This window comes from Corylus avellana, chromosome ca7, assembly GCF_901000735.1.
Source record: "Corylus avellana chromosome ca7, CavTom2PMs-1.0".
NCBI lineage: Eukaryota > Viridiplantae > Streptophyta > Magnoliopsida > Fagales > Betulaceae > Corylus > Corylus avellana.
The window spans coordinates 4,547,033-4,564,583 of NC_081547.1; the positions used below are offsets into that span (position 1 = coordinate 4,547,033).

Genomic DNA, 17,551 nt, shown 5'->3' on the forward strand with positions numbered 1-17,551 from the left:
TTAACTAAACTAGATAAAAGTGAGTTTTGAGAAGCCATTTTACATAAAAATATGGCTCCTCTTAGAGCATTCCCAATGGAAGAGCCAAATGTTACTTTTATCTAAAATAACTCTTCAAATGTTTAAAAAACTCTCTACATTTGATTAGCCAAAAAAAAATGTAAAATAGATATTTAATTGGAAGAGTTAAAAGAAAAGTTAAATGTAGCAGCACTTTTCAAGGGAACTATTTTATTTTTTATTGTTTCTCTCACCTGTTTTCTCTTTTTCCCAAATCTTTTCATACTTTTTCTCTGCATGTTCTCTTTTTCCCAATTTTTTTTTTTGTTCATTTTTTCCTCTCACATGTTTTCTTTTTCCTAAAACTTTTTTTACTTTTAATAATATTTTAATTGAATAGATAGAAATATAGCTAATCGAATATAAAGAAATTTAAAAATTACTTAACTAAACTAAATAAAAGTGAGTTTTGATGAGTCATTTTACATAAAAATATGGCTCCTCTCTTAGAGAAAGAGACATTTCCGTTGTTAGTTGATTGGAAAACTTCACTTTGGCCATCAACTTTCATTTGATTTTATAAATTCTTTTTGAACTTTCAAGTTTATCATTTTAGACCCTTGAATTTTTAATTACTTTCAATGTAGACCCCTCCATCAAATTTTAAACATTACATGATGTTTATACCTCTGACTTTTGTATAAAATTCAAACTTCCAAAACGTTTTTTTAATTTTTTTAAAAATGAAAATCAATGACATTTTGGTATTTTTTTTGTATTTTTAACGGCTAAAATGAACGGAATGGTTCTAATTGAGAGTAATTGAAAGTTCAAGGGTCTAAAATGAAATATTTGAAAATTCATGGGGGGTTTGTAAAATCGAATAAAAGTTCAGGGGGTCAAAATAAAGTTTCCCCAAATTTATTATTGCCTTACAGGAAGAGACGTTGTTTATGTCGTTAGAGAGAAGGAAGATGGCAAGAAGAAAGTTTATTATTCTTATGTTTGCTTATAAAAAAAAAAAGTAGGGGTAATTAACTTTTGCCCCGATGAACTACAATGTTTTGACACTTTTTCTCAATGAACTACCAACTATGACACCTGACCCCATCAAACTACCATCTTATCACAAAAAGTTTCATTCTATTTGTCAAAATGATTAAAATTGATGGTCAACTGTGTCATTTAAAATTTTTTTTCTTCCACTTTGGGGGTAGCGACGAGCCACCCCTAGCCATCTTTGGGGGTGGATTGCTGGCCACCCCCTCCCCCAAGGGGGATGGCTGCCGGTTAAAATATAATAATAATAATAATAATAATAATTTATATATTTATATTTTTTGTTTTAATTTTTTATTTGGGGTATTTTTGTTTTTTAAGGAGATTTAGCATCTAAAAAAAAATATTTTGTATATTTTAATCCATTTAACTGGCAGAAGGGGGCTTTTGAGTATAAAATGGTAGTTTGATATAGTTGTGTGGTACGGTTGGCAGTTAATAGAGATAAAGTGACAATGCGTTGTAGTTAATGAGAAAAAAAAATAATTACCCCCAAGTGTAATTGGCGTGCCATGGGTTACAGCAAATCCCCCTATATAATAAAGCTCATATTCAATATGTTATTTAACTACCTTACGCCCAAACAAGTTAAACCCAATACTCTAAAAATACTATTCTATCAAGAGATTAGAAACCAATTTGAAGAAAATGTTTTCAGAATAATGAAAGTTTTGATAGAGAGAATGAGAGATTGTAATGTTCTTTTTTTTCCAACAAAAAAAAAAAAAACAAAGACCAATTATTTAATGATCAAACAAGTCACTTCCACCATTCTTCAAATCACCTGCCACGCTTGCAAGCAGCAATTACAAGCGGTTGCTTCGGATGATAACTCTCTGGTGTTGAGTTATATGTCGACCATAACAACATAAGGCGAAGTAGAGAATGATATCCATCGAACTGATGTTGCAAAATCAGCTAATTAACACCCTTAATTAGATTTCTCTCTATTTTTCTTTTCTTCTATTATCTATTTAATCACTTGGTATATACCAATTGATCGAGTTGCTCTTCTGGTTATCTCTCAGGTTGATTAGAAAGAAAAAAAAAAAAAAGAGTGCTGCATGTATCTTGCAATTTATGTGATGTTATTTGTTCATTAATTTGGTAAATGCAGACTATTATATAATGGTTATTTTGATTTTCAATACTGCAACTATTTCATTGAGTGAGCTCATTTTTCTATACGTCAACTTTTTCTTGTGTTAGATTTTGTCTGCACAAATGCTTTTATTAAAAGTGCGATCGAATCATTTATAAGCTTTTTGAACTCTTAAAAATGCTTTTAATTTTAGAAAGAGATTTTAAAAGTGAGATATTCATATTTTTTTAATAGTAGAAACAAAGTTAAAATAAATAATATTTAAAAATGCTATAAGTAACTTTCCATGAATAAAGAAATATCTTGTTTCAAAATGAATAAATATTTTAATTTTAAACGTTTGTTCACATAATTTACTAATGGTTATCTAATTCTGACGGTTAATGGCCCGTTTGGGAGTGCGATTTCAATAAGTGCGATTTTAAAAATTGTGTTTTTAAAAATTACGTTTTTAAAATCGCACAGGCGTTTGGTAAAACATACTAAAAAATACTTTTTTTTATCAATTGAGTGTTTGGATAATATTAATATATAATTGCGGTTTCATGACCAAATTACCAATAAGGATGAATAAGACAGAGAGGATGAAGAAAGAAAAAAAGAGAAAAGAAGGGTTTTAATATATTTTAGGTGGGTATTCTTAGTATTTTTTTTTCTTTCATTCCATTCTTAAAAAGGTAACTATTGGGTCAAATATCTTTTTAATAGAAATCGTGATTTTGTTTTAAATTCGCACTTTTTCAAATAAGAACCCTCTAATCAGCTTATGAAAATCGCAGATTTTTTTACGATTTTAAAATTTGCGTTTTTAAAATCACAATCCCAAATACCCTAAAGTTGCGATTTGGTTTAAAATCGCAGATTATTTTTTAAAAAACGCACTCTCAAACGCACCCTAAATCGCACTTGTTACTAATTATTACTAATTTCACCTCATCTAATAAAAGCCCAAAAACATATAATAAGTAAATTTATTATTAATTGTAAAATTATTTACAACAGTATCTATCCATGGTGTCTATGGTTATTAGACCAATCCCCGAAAGAATCGCCATAGAATGGGAGGTTACAAATCACAATCAAGATTACAAATCAAGATCAGTGGCACATTGGCCGTCTTCATTATTTTTCTTTCTTCATTAGCTTTTCCACTTCTTTAATGTGTTATCCATCTTCTAGATATGCATGACTTCATTAAAAACAAAAAAAAAAAAACAAAAACAAAACGTGTTCTTTTATTCAATCTATTAAACTAACATTTTTTACATTTTTAATATGATTAATAATTTAAAAATGCGTAAGAATAGATATTAATTTAATAAATTAAATTAGAAAAAATTTCATCAATCCAATTTGAAATAAAATTATCCTTTAAAAAAAATAATACCAAATATTTATTTGGTCATTGATGCATACCATTTTTTGCACAAAAAATAATGTCATATCTAGCAATAGCATGCTGCACCGTGACGGAATCCTGATTGGTATATGCCGTTATCGCCGTCCTTCAATTTAGGTGGGTACAAATGAGACATGAATTAGTTAACACTATCTTAAATATTACATAATTAATGCAATAATTTATGTTTAAGTACTTATCAACAACCACCAAAGAAAGAATTAAGAAGGCAAAATATTGGGTGTTTGTGAATACTTGTTTTGTGATACTTCTAAGATTAAGAATATTGGTGGTGCAAAGGTGGAACTGTGAAAGAGGTTTAGCAGGACTTGAATAAAATGAACCGATTGATAAACTCAACGAAATATAAGTCAATTATATAAGGTCCTATCTATTCAATATGAATGTGGATTCATACTTTCATTGGGGTGTAAACCAAATTATATGGGTGGATAGGGTGTAACTCCCGTCCAAGGTGAGCAGAATCCGCCCATAATCATGCACGGGCAAGTGGGTTTTTTGTACTAACTATCCGTGACATCCGCTTTGTATTTTGGGCTTTTTTTTCTTTTTTTTTTTAAAACAAAACTATTGACTTAATTTATATAGGCATGGTGTTTGTCTAAAGCCTTTTTTTTTTTTTTTTTTGAGAAATGATGTTGTCTTATAAGACAAAATTAATATCTGTTTCTGCCTACTTAAACTTCATTATTCAACTTGTCAGAATTAAGGGTTGAAAATTCGTCTGTATGTAACTCATACGAATGGGAGGCGATTGTTAACTACCCAATTGAATGCCCTGTCGTTGAATGCTAAAAATTGGATAGAGAGAGAAGTGTATTAAAGCTAAACAGTTCTTAATTGTTGAATTTGATGGTGAGGATAGAAGAGGAAGAAGAAGAAGAAGAAGAAGAAGATAAGGATATAGGTAGGGTATAGCGAGAATGGAGACTTTCTGCTTGAATTGAATTACTTGCCAACCAAGCCTGAATGTTGATTTTCAATCGTATATTTCTTTGGTCAGATTCAACATAATTTCCAACATATTTGCCGAAATAAAAATTTAAAACTTACTCTTGTGGTTGGAAAAATTCTATACCCATTTCATGGACTTATAACACGGTATGTTTGTTTTTTTCTCACTGGTCTAAACCGCGTTCATGCATGTACTACGAATTATGAAAGGACTGTTATTATTGACCGTTCTCACTAAAAGAATTTTGTAAAATGAGGTTAAATTATATATGTATTGGTTATAGATATTCCATATGCAAAAATAATTAGGGGGGTTAAGTGAGCGAAGCCCTTGCGAGACTAGGCTCGATTCGATTATTCTTGTGAACAGCTTGTATAAGGCTCGAATTGGTAGTTGTTCACATAGTTGCTCATATTAATATTAAATATTGATAATTTTTTTTTTTCTAATAACATCATTTTATTATAAAATGATGTATATCATCTATCTTCGAAACCAAGTGCCTTACTATATTAACTCAGGCTCCATATTAGGCTAGTTAAGCTAAGCAAATACTCATATACAAGTTGGTTTATTGAGCTGTTTAAGAGTACTTGAAGTTTAAATTTATAATAAAAAAATTAAATTAAATTAAATATAAGAGCTAGCTCACGCGACTCATTATGAGCTTGAGCTTGGACTCGATTTTTTGGCTCGTTCTTGAGCTCGGCTCGAGCAAAATTTGAATGAGTTAAGCCCAAATAAGGAAAACTCGCTTAGTCTCAACTCATTTACACCCCTATATGCAATGATACCAACGAAATTGTCGTAACATGAGACATGCATTCATTGCAAAACACGGTTAGTCTTTAGACCATTTAAGTTGAAATTCAATGGTCGAAACAGGAATAGCATCCTCTCCTTTGTGTCTGTATTTAATACTACTATTTATGTGAGGTTATACTATGACTGTTTTATTATTCCAATAATCCCCATTAAAACTTAACATATATGCTTAAATTCATAACTTCTAGAATATCCAAATTTTCATGTAAACTCTAATATATATCATGTGATATTATTAACTATTTTAAAAGTTAATACTTTCTCTTACATGTAGTATCAAGCATTATGTATAGATTGAAATGATAAAGACAATTATCATTTATTTAAAAAAAAACATTAATTGAAAATAATAATAATAACAATAATTTAACTAATATAGATAGAAGATGATTGTATGAAACGCTGTTTGAGATCCGAAAGTGGGTAGAATCCTATCTAATCAAATGTACGTGTAAGTTTTGTTGTTGACGAAAATTGAACGACGGGAGACATATATCATACGACTAAAGTCGTTGTCGGTCTATTTCTGACTAAAGGCTACCTGTGTCCAGCTCCACTAACCCCACATAAGATTCACGTGTAACAGACAAGACTTCAACCCACAACTAAGGGTCGTGGAAATAATTACTAGGTTTGAATTGTATGCATGGAGGTATGGATATTAGATAATATAAAATTCGTCCATTTGGAACATTTAATTTATGGAAGTTGCGCGAGTTTGACACGTAATTCGTGCAAGACCAATTTAGTATCCATGCAATTAATTTCTATCAAATCATTATAACAAATTTGTAGTTGTTGGTGTTTTAATTAAACTTGTAACACTTGGCTTATATTAATCCAAGTGGTGCGACCATTTACAATACACCATGAAAGGGCGAAGAATACGTATTTTAGGATTTGATTACTTTTATTACCTTCACTTTACCTGCCACATTTTTCTGTAATTTGTATTGTAAACCTATCGAGTCATTAAAGTTACTAATTAAGTTAGAGGAATGATAGATGTAAGCGTGCATTTAACGCCGGACTAGTCAAACAAAAATCTTTTGTGTTCTTTTTTTCTCCGCTTCCACTATTTTCATATTTTATTACAAAACTTTACACATAAGCATATTATATATTTGTTGTATAAAATAATCTTTCAAATGTTCAAGACTTAATTTATAATATAATTTTGTTGATTGCATAAGAGTTTGAGACTTGAGCAGGCTTGAATGGTTGAAAATTGAAACCACTTCTAAGCATTTTTAACTTATAATAAAGCCATTATAAATTAGTTCAATCTCTTTCTGTTGCTTGCTCATCAAGATGGTTTACTTGTATAAAACAGTGATTATGACCTAATTAATCAAAGTTTACTATATATTAAAGTTTTCTAAATTATATCTTTTAGGTGAGAACACCAATATCTCTCCACCTAGGGGTGTGCAGATTAACCGATTACCGATTATTGACCGATTACCGACTTTAACCGAACCGATATTAACCGTAACCAATAATTATCGGTCAGTAATCGGTTAAAAATTTTATACCGATAAGCTTATCGGTTGGTTAAAATTTTTTTATCGAAAAACCGATGTGACCAATATAACCGATAAGCTATTTTAATTTTTAATTTTTTAGAATTTTATTTTTATTATTGTAGTGGATCAATATAAAAAATAAAAAAAAAATAAAAAAAAGCTTCAATAAGGTATTTTAGCCAAAAATATACTTTAAAATAACTAATTTTTAATAAGCTATTTTAGGCTTTAGCCCAACAAAACGTATTTGAACCTCAAAAACAATTAATTTTTAGCCCAATTAGCAACCAGTAAAAACCCAATAAAAAAGCCCACAAAAGCCCAAACTGATTTAACCGACCGGTTAACTGATTACCGATATGACCGATAATTTTCGGTTAACACTTCTTATTGGTCGGTAATCGGTTAGGATTTAGTTAACCGATAGCTTATCGGTTAATCGACCGATAAGCCTATTAACCGGTCCTAACCGACCGATACCCAGCCCTATCTCCACCCCACCTGAGAGGCTGAGAGCCTTCCATGAGTCTTCCCTGACCCCAAAATCTCCCTCCACGTACACCTATATGCTTCCAATCCCGAGTACTCCTTTTAAAATATCTTCAATCTTGTTCTTCTTTCCCTTTGTAATTGCTGATTTTAGACTCCAGTTGTTTAACTAGTAGTCTCTCTATTTACTATTAATCTTTTTGGTTTCCTCCTAGTCTTCTAATTCTCTCCTATCATTTCCTATTTGTCTCCCTCGTGGTTTTTTCAAGGTTTTGTCTTGATGTGTATCATTATTTCTTTATCTTTACACTAATTGAAACCTTCTGGTTCTAGAATATGATATCCATCATAAAGAAGAGTGCTTTCCAAATCTTGAGTATATATGCCTCAATATATATCACTTTACTTTGAGGCTACTTGGAGGCAGGTTCGGCTCAATAAATTTTGAGGTTTATAAAAGCTACAAATTTAAGTAAAGCTTTTTCTTATATTTAAATATTAATTAAATAATTTTAGTTTTTAGTTTAAATTTGTTATTTAAAAATCATTCTTCTCTATCGCCTTTTCTTTTATTTTTTTTCAACCGATGCGGAGAATTCATCTCTACTGTGAGACGTTTATTGTTAACAACGGATGACATAGTTTGCGTTGAGTTACACGTAATTCCTTTTATGTAGAATTTAATTTGCACAAAATGAAATTTACTTTATTTTAATATTTTAATGAACGGACTTAACTAACATGTTGGTTTTAAGTTCAAGCGAAATTACGAGTTTAGTCATGGTGCTATTTTTTTTTTCTTCCACTTTTGCCCTCACTTCAAACAAATAAAGTTAACATGTTTAGAGGGTATAAGCGTCATTTTCTTGGTCTGAAGTGAGGGCAAAAGTGGAAGAAAAAAATATAAAATGACACATGACTTGTACATGACTGTTGATTGTCAATTTTAAACCATTTGATTAACGGAATTGGGCTTTTTGTCATAAGATGGTAGTTTGATAAGGTCAGGTGTTATAATTGATAGTTCATAGGGGAAAAGTGCCAATATGTTGTAGTTCATGAGCGTTAATATGTTTTCTCTTCCTTCTATTTTTTTATTATATCACCTACTTAATATCTTTTTTTTTGGGAGGGGTGGGAGGGGGGCATGGAACATATTATACACGCATGAAACACATGCAAGTGGCTACTCTAGATACTTCAAATAGAGGAGATGGTTTCTTAATAAAATATTTGAATTATAATAGCCCAATTTAGGTTAATAATATAAATAAAAATTACTTATTTATCAAGAGATTAGTTTATTATAACTACAAATCAAAGGGACTAAATAAGTAATTTTTTTAATAATATTATATCAGCTTATTTTATGCACAAATACAACATATGGAAGATATCTCATAAAATATTTTATGTGATAAATTAATCTTTATTAAAAACAAAAAACAACAGTATCAGTTGCAATGGTGTTTGTCAAGTAACTTGCATGCAAAACCCTAGACAGGTCATGACTCATGAGATATGCTTCCAAAAGTCAGATTATCCTAAATTTGATACCTCTTATTTATTTATTTATTTATGAACTTGTCCTCCAATCCGAGACCGTTGGTGCTGTTGACCAGGGCGGACAAAACTGGTAAATCCAACGGCGAAAAATGACCCCACGTGGACCTTGAGGCGGCACCGTTGCGTTTTGTGTATGATGAGGTGGTGGGCCAGCTTGGACGACAGTTACGAGGAGAGGATCAAAAGTGAGTTAGAGAATATTCCTTTAATGTTGTCCCCACCAATTCCTCGTGCGGCGATACTATCGCCTTGTTTTCACAAACTATTCAGGTGTGAGTCATGTCAATATGTCATAAGTTTTCCTATAAATTTGATTTTTTTTCTTTTTTTTTTTTTCAGTTTATAACTTTTTTTATGTCTTTTAAGCACGTGGGAAACACATTTTAGTAGTATTAACAAAGTAAATAAAAATTTTACAAAAAATGTGTTTCTACATGCAAAAAAAAAAAATTATAATTTCCGACCCATTAACTTGTATAATATGCTATATAGAATTATTTCAAAGGTTTTGATTAGCAAATAGAAAATGATTTTCCTCAATGAGACTTTATAATTTATGTAGACTAAAATGTGAGGAAAGGTAAGGCTATGTAGCCCTGAATTTAGAGTAAAGCTTATGATAAGGTAGGGGGTGATTAAGAATAATGAGTTTTGATAATAGGTGGATTAGACTTGTAATGACATGTGCTCGCTTGGCGAGTTATGTTGTAATTATCAATGGTAAACTTGTCGAAAATTAAAATTATCAAATCATCATTATGAAATTAATATATATATATATATATATATATATATATAAGATTTATTATTTTCAAGAAATGTTGGTATAACTATTGTATTGGGTAATCACAATTGTGGCTAACATTTTATTTCCACTCCTTAGCGATAGAAAGAAAAAAATAATATACATTTTCTTAACGAAGAAAATTAGTCTTATTGAAGTGTGCTGGTGGAGTTAACTAGAATGTGAGAAAGAAGGCACCCTCATGCCACTTTCACCCCAAGATATAATTTAAGAGGGCCGTTAGACATTCTAATACTTTTTAAAAGAAAAAAAGATTTTTCAAATGATTTAGATTTCACATTTATTTAAATATATATATATAAATTTATTTATTTATTAAATGAGCGAGATAATTTGAAAAAAAGTATTAAGACGTGTACCCGTAATTCAATTGCAGTGGAATCAATCCGCTTGTCAATTCCCAGAAGCTTCTTAGCGAAGGAAACTAGGCACGCAAAGTAACGTAGATTTAACTTTTAAGAAAGCTCACAAAAAGATAGACAAAAAAAGAAGGAAATAAATAAAAGAAAGATTTGAGAAAGTACGAGAATCTAGAGAGAGAGTACAAGAGCTGTTGTGCGAAAAAGTAGAGGAACGCAGCACCTGCATCAACCCGCCATGGAGTTGTTTAACTTGTGAATGCAGAGAGTTATTTTTTTATTTGTTTATATTTGAGAGTCTCCTTTGTTGTTATAGAACAATCATTGTAGCTCAAGACAAGCCATCCCTTTTGCTTCTGATCATATCTATAGTCACCTCACACGCCGTCTTCAATTGCTCTTTTCAAAGTTTTCATTTTCATTGGGTTTAAGGACTTGTTTTTATTTGGGTGAGATTTTTTTACAATTATGTTCTGGAGAGGGTTGAATTTGGTTTCTGTGTGTTTTTTAGGGAAAAATATGAATCGGGCAGTGTGGGTTCTTGATTTTGAGTCCCTTAATTGAGGATGACGATGAAAGTTTTGGGAGAGTGGCGGAGTTTGAGTTTGATCAGTTTTGAGTTGTAGAGGGAGAAAGTTGTAATGGGTATTGCGAGATTTTGATTATCAAGCTCCTGAATTGAAGAAAGAGTGTTTTTTTAGAGAAGGAAAGTGTTAAAAATTGATTCTTGATTGTTGGATTGGGTCTTAGAGGGAGAAAGTTGAATTGGGTGGTTTGAGATTTTGGTTAGTAAGTTTCATAATTGGAGAGGAGAGTGTGTCGTTTGGAGAGGGGGAAAGTTGAATACTCAGTTATTCGTCGTAAAAAGGAAGGAAAGTGGATTAGGTTGTGTGAGATCTTGATGATTAAGTTTCCTAACTGAAGGAAAGTTTTAGAGGAAAGTGAGTAGTGGTATGCGGTTTTGATGATTGAGTTATCCAGTACATATTATGATGGCTGTGGTGAGTCATGTGCCTGCAATTCAACGGGTTGATTCCTTAAGAGTACATGATATTAGGGTTTCAGGAATTATGGCCAGTAGGCAAGAAATTGCAGAGGAACCGGTGGCGCGCATAATTGATAATATAATACATGTTGCGGTGGGGAAAGATGTGAAAGAGGGCAAATCAATCGTGGAATGGGCTTATAGGTACTCCGGAGGCAAGAAACTTTGCATCATTCATGTTCATCAGCCTGCACAAAAGATACCCTTGAGTAAGTTTACAACACACACACACACACACATATATATACAGTATACACACATATGTATGCATGTATGAGCGCACACACATACGCACATGTATGGTTTGCTTTCTGATGAATGTTATTTTAGGTTATTGTTTTGTAGAGAGAGAGAGAGGAGAAGATTAGTCCCTTGAGTTGAATTGGGAGAAAACTTGGAAAAAAAATGGCCACAACTGAGGATAATTAAATTCGGGAAATTTCACTAGAACTTCCAGAAAAATTGTTTGATCTTAATTTTATTAAACTGGCCGCAATTTTGAACTCATATTTTGGTGATTTGATGAAACTTAGGTGAAGAATCTATATTCATTCACCTAGTTGACTGAGATTTTGATAAATCGTTCTGTCTTCAAGTTGCCAGCATATTTTTGGTTTTTAGTTCCTCTAGAACTTATTGTGTATTTTCTTTTTCTTGATATTTAGTGGGAACAAAATTTCCAGCAAGCTCACTGAAGGAACAGGAAGTCAATGCATACAGGGAAATTGAGAGGCAAAATATGCATAAGATCCTGGATGAGTATGTCCGTATCTGCCTTCGAAAGGGGGTATAAAACGTCCTTACCTCTTTATTTACAATTTTGTTGGTGTTTTTTCTTCTTCTTTTTTTCTAGTTATTCTGCCTTAGTGAACATTTTGTTTTTTGAAAAAAAAAAACTTTATTAAGTTCTGTCATGAACTGGATATGAAGCTAAATGTTTTTGTGTCAGTCATTACAATAGTTATGCATGATAGGATATAAGCATTGAGGTTGGGGATATCATATATAGCCTGATGGATTGGAGTAGTTATTGAATTTACTGATTTTTTTTTACTATGTTAACTTTTTAATGTAGGAACGGCCTGAGAAACTCCATATTGAAATGGATTCTATTGAGAAGGGAATTGTGGAACTCATCTCCCAGCATGGAATCCGGCAGCTCGTCATGGGAGCAGCTGCAGACAAGCATTATTCAAGGTAAAAACCACAGAAGGACTTTTTTCATGTACTTAATCACATTGTTTGTTTTAGTTTTGTGTACATGCATTGTGGACCCCCACGTGATAGCACAGCAATTGTGCGATTCTGATGGATGATTTATGTAGTGGATAGAGCAAGCCTCACTGGGGGTTGCAGAAGATGAGGGTGTGCGTGAAAAGATTGATGCTGTATTTTTGTTCAGTCAGCATAAACAGATGGGTGATGGGTCCTAACTGTATAAGCTGTGGGCTGATACATTAATGCAGAGAAAGAATGACGCACGATAGGGAGATCAAAAAGTAAAAGTTGTTTACCTTACTGCTTAAACTTGCAGGAAAATGGTGGACCTCAGGTCTAAGAAAGCCATCTATGTACGCAAACAAGCGCCTGTGTTCTGTCACATTCGATTTGTCTGCAAGGAGCACCTGATCCACACCAGGTTTGCTTATGTCTTATTGTATTCATAATGATGTGTGCCGATACTTTGAGGAAATATGTGATTACATAAAGAATGTATTCCCAATGGAGAAGCTTTTAAGCTTTTTAACTATTCTATGGGTACAAAATGCTTGACCAGTTATTAATTTGGGAAATTGTATACTTCAAACCGCTATAAATTCTTTCCTTGAAAGTGGCTTCAAAATTTTGGATCATCACCTGATTTTGATGAATTTATTCTCTGCAAGTGAATTCAACTTATCCTTACTTCCCACCATGATAACTGATACAAATTCCATGTCGAAACAGGGAAAGTAGTTTACATGGATCTGATATGGAGGTCGTATCTTCATTGCCGCAAGCAAGTCCAAACATTGAAATTGGCCAGTCAAACCACTTGAGATCACAATCTGTTATAAATCGGGTAGAACTTTCTAATCCAGCTCAAGATCTATTGCAAAGAGTAAGGTCTGCGACTATTGAGAAATATGGAGGGAGCACAATGGGTGTTTCTTCCCCAGTTAATACAGAAGGGCTTTCAACTCCAGATAGCAGGTCGGATGCAGAAGGGAGTTTTTATGGATGGGATAGGGTATCTAGAAGAAGTCTTTCCCAGGGTTCTGGTTACTCAACTTGCTCTTCTAGTGACGTAGCTCTGGTTCCATATGTGGGGGCTGAGGGAAGTGAGAATGCGATTGAGTCAAGTGAACTCCCTCAGTTTAAAGAGGATCTTCGTCACTCTTCTCCTCCCAGTGTACTGGTATGTGCCAAACTTTTTGGGAGATGTGCATGTTTTGAATTGTGAGTTTGGAATTTGTAAGAATCATTTTCCATTTCTTTTTAGTCAGCTGAATCCATCGTTGACCAAAATATACAAAAGATTTTTTAAAATTGTTGGATTTTTGCAGGACGAAAGTATAGATGACATTCTTTTTGACCAACTTGAAAAAGCTACGGCAGAGGCCAGAAATGCAAGGCAAGATGCTTTTCAAGAGACTATCAATCGTGGGAAAGCTGAAAAAGATGCCATTGATGCCATACGGAGGGTAAATTTGTTATAACCTTTGTATTTCTTCGTCACTATTTACTATGGATATCATTTTGTCTGTGTGGCTTGGAAAATGGATATTTTTTAAGAGGAGAGAGAAGAAATTCTTTAATATTTTGGGTAGAAATTAACATGTCAAAGAAAGGTCGATAGTTATGTCCTATGGAGTGAAATTGTCTACATATTACACACTTTGTACTTGACCATCACATACCTTGAGCATATTTAGGATAAGAAGTTGAAGAACAGTTAGGTGGACTGAATGTAACATTCTTCCCTCTTAGCATTGGGGCTTAATGTAAAAGTGTTAGATCTTATCTTGATGCTTCCATGATGGTCCATCTAAGAGGTGGAGCATATATAGCACGATCTAGACCCATCATTATTAGACATTTCAAAGTGGGTATGCATCGTCTTCAATTGCATTAAATTGCTTTTATGGAATATCTTAAGTGTAAACTTGAAAATGTTAATATCTTATGCAATTTACAGGCTAAAGCATCAGAAAGATTATATCTTGAGGAGTTGAAGCAAAGAAAAGAAATTGAGGAAGCACTATCAAAAGAAAGAGAGGAATTTGGAAAGAGGAAAAATGAGTGTGACAAAGTCATGGAAGAACTGCGGATTGCCCAAGATCAAAAATCATCAATGGAGAGGCAAATTGCAGCATCTGAACAGATGGTAAAGGAGTTGGAGCAGAAGATTGTCTCTGCTGTCCAACTCTTGCAAACTTATAAAAAAGAGCGAGAGGATTTGCAGGCAGAACGTGACAGTGCACTTAAAGAAGCTGAGGAGCTGAGGAAGAAACAAGGAGAGGCCTCAATCACACATGTGCCTCAGTTCTTCTCTGTGTTCTCTTTCTCAGAACTTATGGAAGCAACTGAAAACTTTGATCCATCCCTGAAGATTGGAGAAGGGGGATATGGGAGCATTCATAAAGGTGTTCTGCGTCACACACAGGTGGCTATAAAAATGCTACATGCCCATAGCTTGCAAGGCCCATCAGAATTTCAACAGGAGGTGAGATGGTTTGGATTTTGTGTGTATTTATTGGGAGATACCTTGAATCATTTACTGAATTCAAATTTTATTGGGCTGATTGCTGTTTTTGTTATCTAGAGACTTGAAAATCTAAATCTTTATGAATATCATTGTTATTCACAATGTTATTATTATGTTCAGTACTAGGACCCAATTGGTATAGGTTATTAGTTGGATTTAACGGTGTTTGCAATATTATGAACTATAACAATGCCTCAGCTAAGCTAATAATAAATTTATGAAGTAGGTATCATCAATACCATTTGCTGTTTAATGAATGGATGTATGATGGTCTGTTGCCCTAAATATTGTTTTATATTTTTTGGCATTAGATAACATAAGTATTGATTGGTGATGGTTTCTCAATTGTCAATTTTTTTTTTTTTTTTTTTTTTTTTTTTTCTATTGTGTATCTTCATAACTTATTATGTCATACTTGAACATGTCCCATTTTGCAGTCATAAATACAATTTTAATTAGCAATTGACTGTAACTACTTTGATGCTACACTAAGGTTCTGTTTGTTTGAATGTAATATACTTTCTGAGAAGTATTTTCTTAGCAAACCACTTGTTTTCTATTGTTTGGTGGAGACCCAAAACACTTTTAGTGTTTGATTGGTTGACATTAAAATCATTTGCATACAATCATTAGCTATCTGCCCAATACCCCGTGAATAACCCAATTTCTCAATGGAGAAAAAAAGAAGAAAAAAGAAGCAAAAACTAATGGCTAGTAGGGACTTGTAGGGTGGAGGATAGGAATCACATGTTTGGGGGGGAGGGGGTGTAGGTCATGCAGGTTGCGCAGTGGAGGTGGCAGTGCTACAGGGATGGGGGGGCTACGAGGTTGGGTGGATGGTATGGGGGGTTTGCTGCCAGAGGGGAGCAGGAGGAACCGTTCTGGCATTCTAGGGGTGAACAGTTTGCACTTTTAAAAAACTTAAGTTTTTGTCCCTAGTGTTGTAAAGAGCATTGTTTTGACTGGAAAATAACTTAGGTTGCCCAAATTGAGCCTTAATGATGCCTATAGTAATGGCTACAGTTGTTAACACATTTATAATGTATAAAAATGTGTGGGTATGGAGAAACTAAGAATTGGACGTGAAGTAAACTATGAGTACTACTGAAAAATTTGCTGCTCTTTGGGGACTTAAATTGTCATTATTATTCAACATTTTGCTTTTCCTTTTTTTTTTTTAACCAAATTCTCCAGAACGTTATTCTTCCACAATTTCAAAAAGGATATGAAAAAAAGGAATAGGAAAAAAAAAATTATATATCCAGTCTTTAAGAATGAAACTTAATTTGATCAGAAGTTTGGCATTGTATGACTTTGGTTGGTCTTGGTTGTATTTCAGGTTGATGTATTGAGTAAATTGAGACATCCCAATCTGGTTATACTTGTTGGAGCCTGCCCAGAAGCTTTTGCTCTTATCTATGAGTACCTTTCAAATGGAAGCCTTGAAGATCGGCTTAGCTGCAAAGACAATAGTCCCCCGTTACCATGGCAAATTCGAATACGCATAGCTGCAGAGTTGTGCTCTGCCCTCATCTTTCTTCACTCCTGTCAACCTAACAACATAATACATGGTGACTTGAAACCCGCCAATGTTCTCCTTGACGCTAACTTTGTTTGTAAACTTAGTGACTTTGGAATTTGTCGTTTATTATCTAATGATCAAAGTTCAAACGACAACTCAACAGAGTTTTGGAGGACTGACCCAAAGGGCACTTTTGCATATATGGATCCTGAGTTCCTTTCCACAGGAGAGCTTACTCCAAAGTCAGATGTTTATTCTTTTGGAATTATATTATTACGGCTGTTGACAGGGAAGTCAGCATTGGGGATAACAAAGGAAGTGCAATATGCATTAGATACTGGAAATTTGAAAGCGCTCTTGGATCCTTTGGCTGGGGATTGGCCATTTGTTCAGGCTGAACAGTTGACTCGTTTGGCGTTAAGGTGTTGTGAGATGAATCGAAGGAGCCGGCCAGACCTCGTTTCAGATGTCTGGAGGGTACTTGAACCAATGAGGGCTTCATGCGGAGGCTCGTCTTCATTCCGGCTAGGTCCTGGAGAGCATTGCCAGCCTCCTCCATATTTTATTTGCCCCATTTTCCAGGTAGGTGCTACTGTTCCTAATATTTTTCAATATATTAGTGAAGGAAACTCTTGATGTATTATATCATCACATGAAATGCAAATCCTTATTTGCAAACTTGCAGGAAGTAATGCAAGATCCACATGTGGCAGCGGATGGTTTTACTTATGAAGCAGAGGCTTTGAGAGGATGGCTGGATAGTGGGCATGATACTTCACCTATGACAAATGTGAAACTTGAACACTGCAATCTTGTCCCAAACCACGCTCTTCGTTCTGCTATACAGGAGTGGCTGCAACAGCATTGAAAAATCTTTATTGTTTTCTTTCTTTTAGTTCTACATATTGTTTATACTTCCAGAAAGAGAAGCAAAAGTTTTCATCTTTTCACCTTTTTTTTATTCTTTTGGTCCATCTATTGGATACAAAAGTTTGCAGCCACATAATTCGTTGTACACAAGACATACAGCTCCACTCCTGTTACGCGACATGTTGATCCTTTTGTATAATAGCTCCCCGTTATACAACATGTTAATTCGTTTGTATATTTAACTTGGTATTTTATATTTC

General features: G+C 33.4%; 1 protein-coding gene across 1 annotated transcript; it reads left to right on the plus strand.

Moving 5' to 3' along the window:
• Positions 1 to 10,234: 10,234 nt before the first annotated feature.
• Positions 10,235 to 17,516, plus strand: LOC132186864 (U-box domain-containing protein 33-like). Its single transcript, XM_059600967.1, has 9 exons — positions 10,235 to 11,360; positions 11,817 to 11,938; positions 12,227 to 12,348; positions 12,686 to 12,790; positions 13,099 to 13,549; positions 13,698 to 13,835; positions 14,330 to 14,857; positions 16,239 to 17,003; positions 17,107 to 17,516. Exons 1-9 carry the CDS (start codon positions 11,096 to 11,098, stop codon positions 17,287 to 17,289), a joined length of 2,679 nt encoding a protein of 892 aa, XP_059456950.1. The 5' UTR covers positions 10,235 to 11,095; the 3' UTR covers positions 17,290 to 17,516.
• Positions 17,517 to 17,551: the final 35 nt, after the last annotated feature.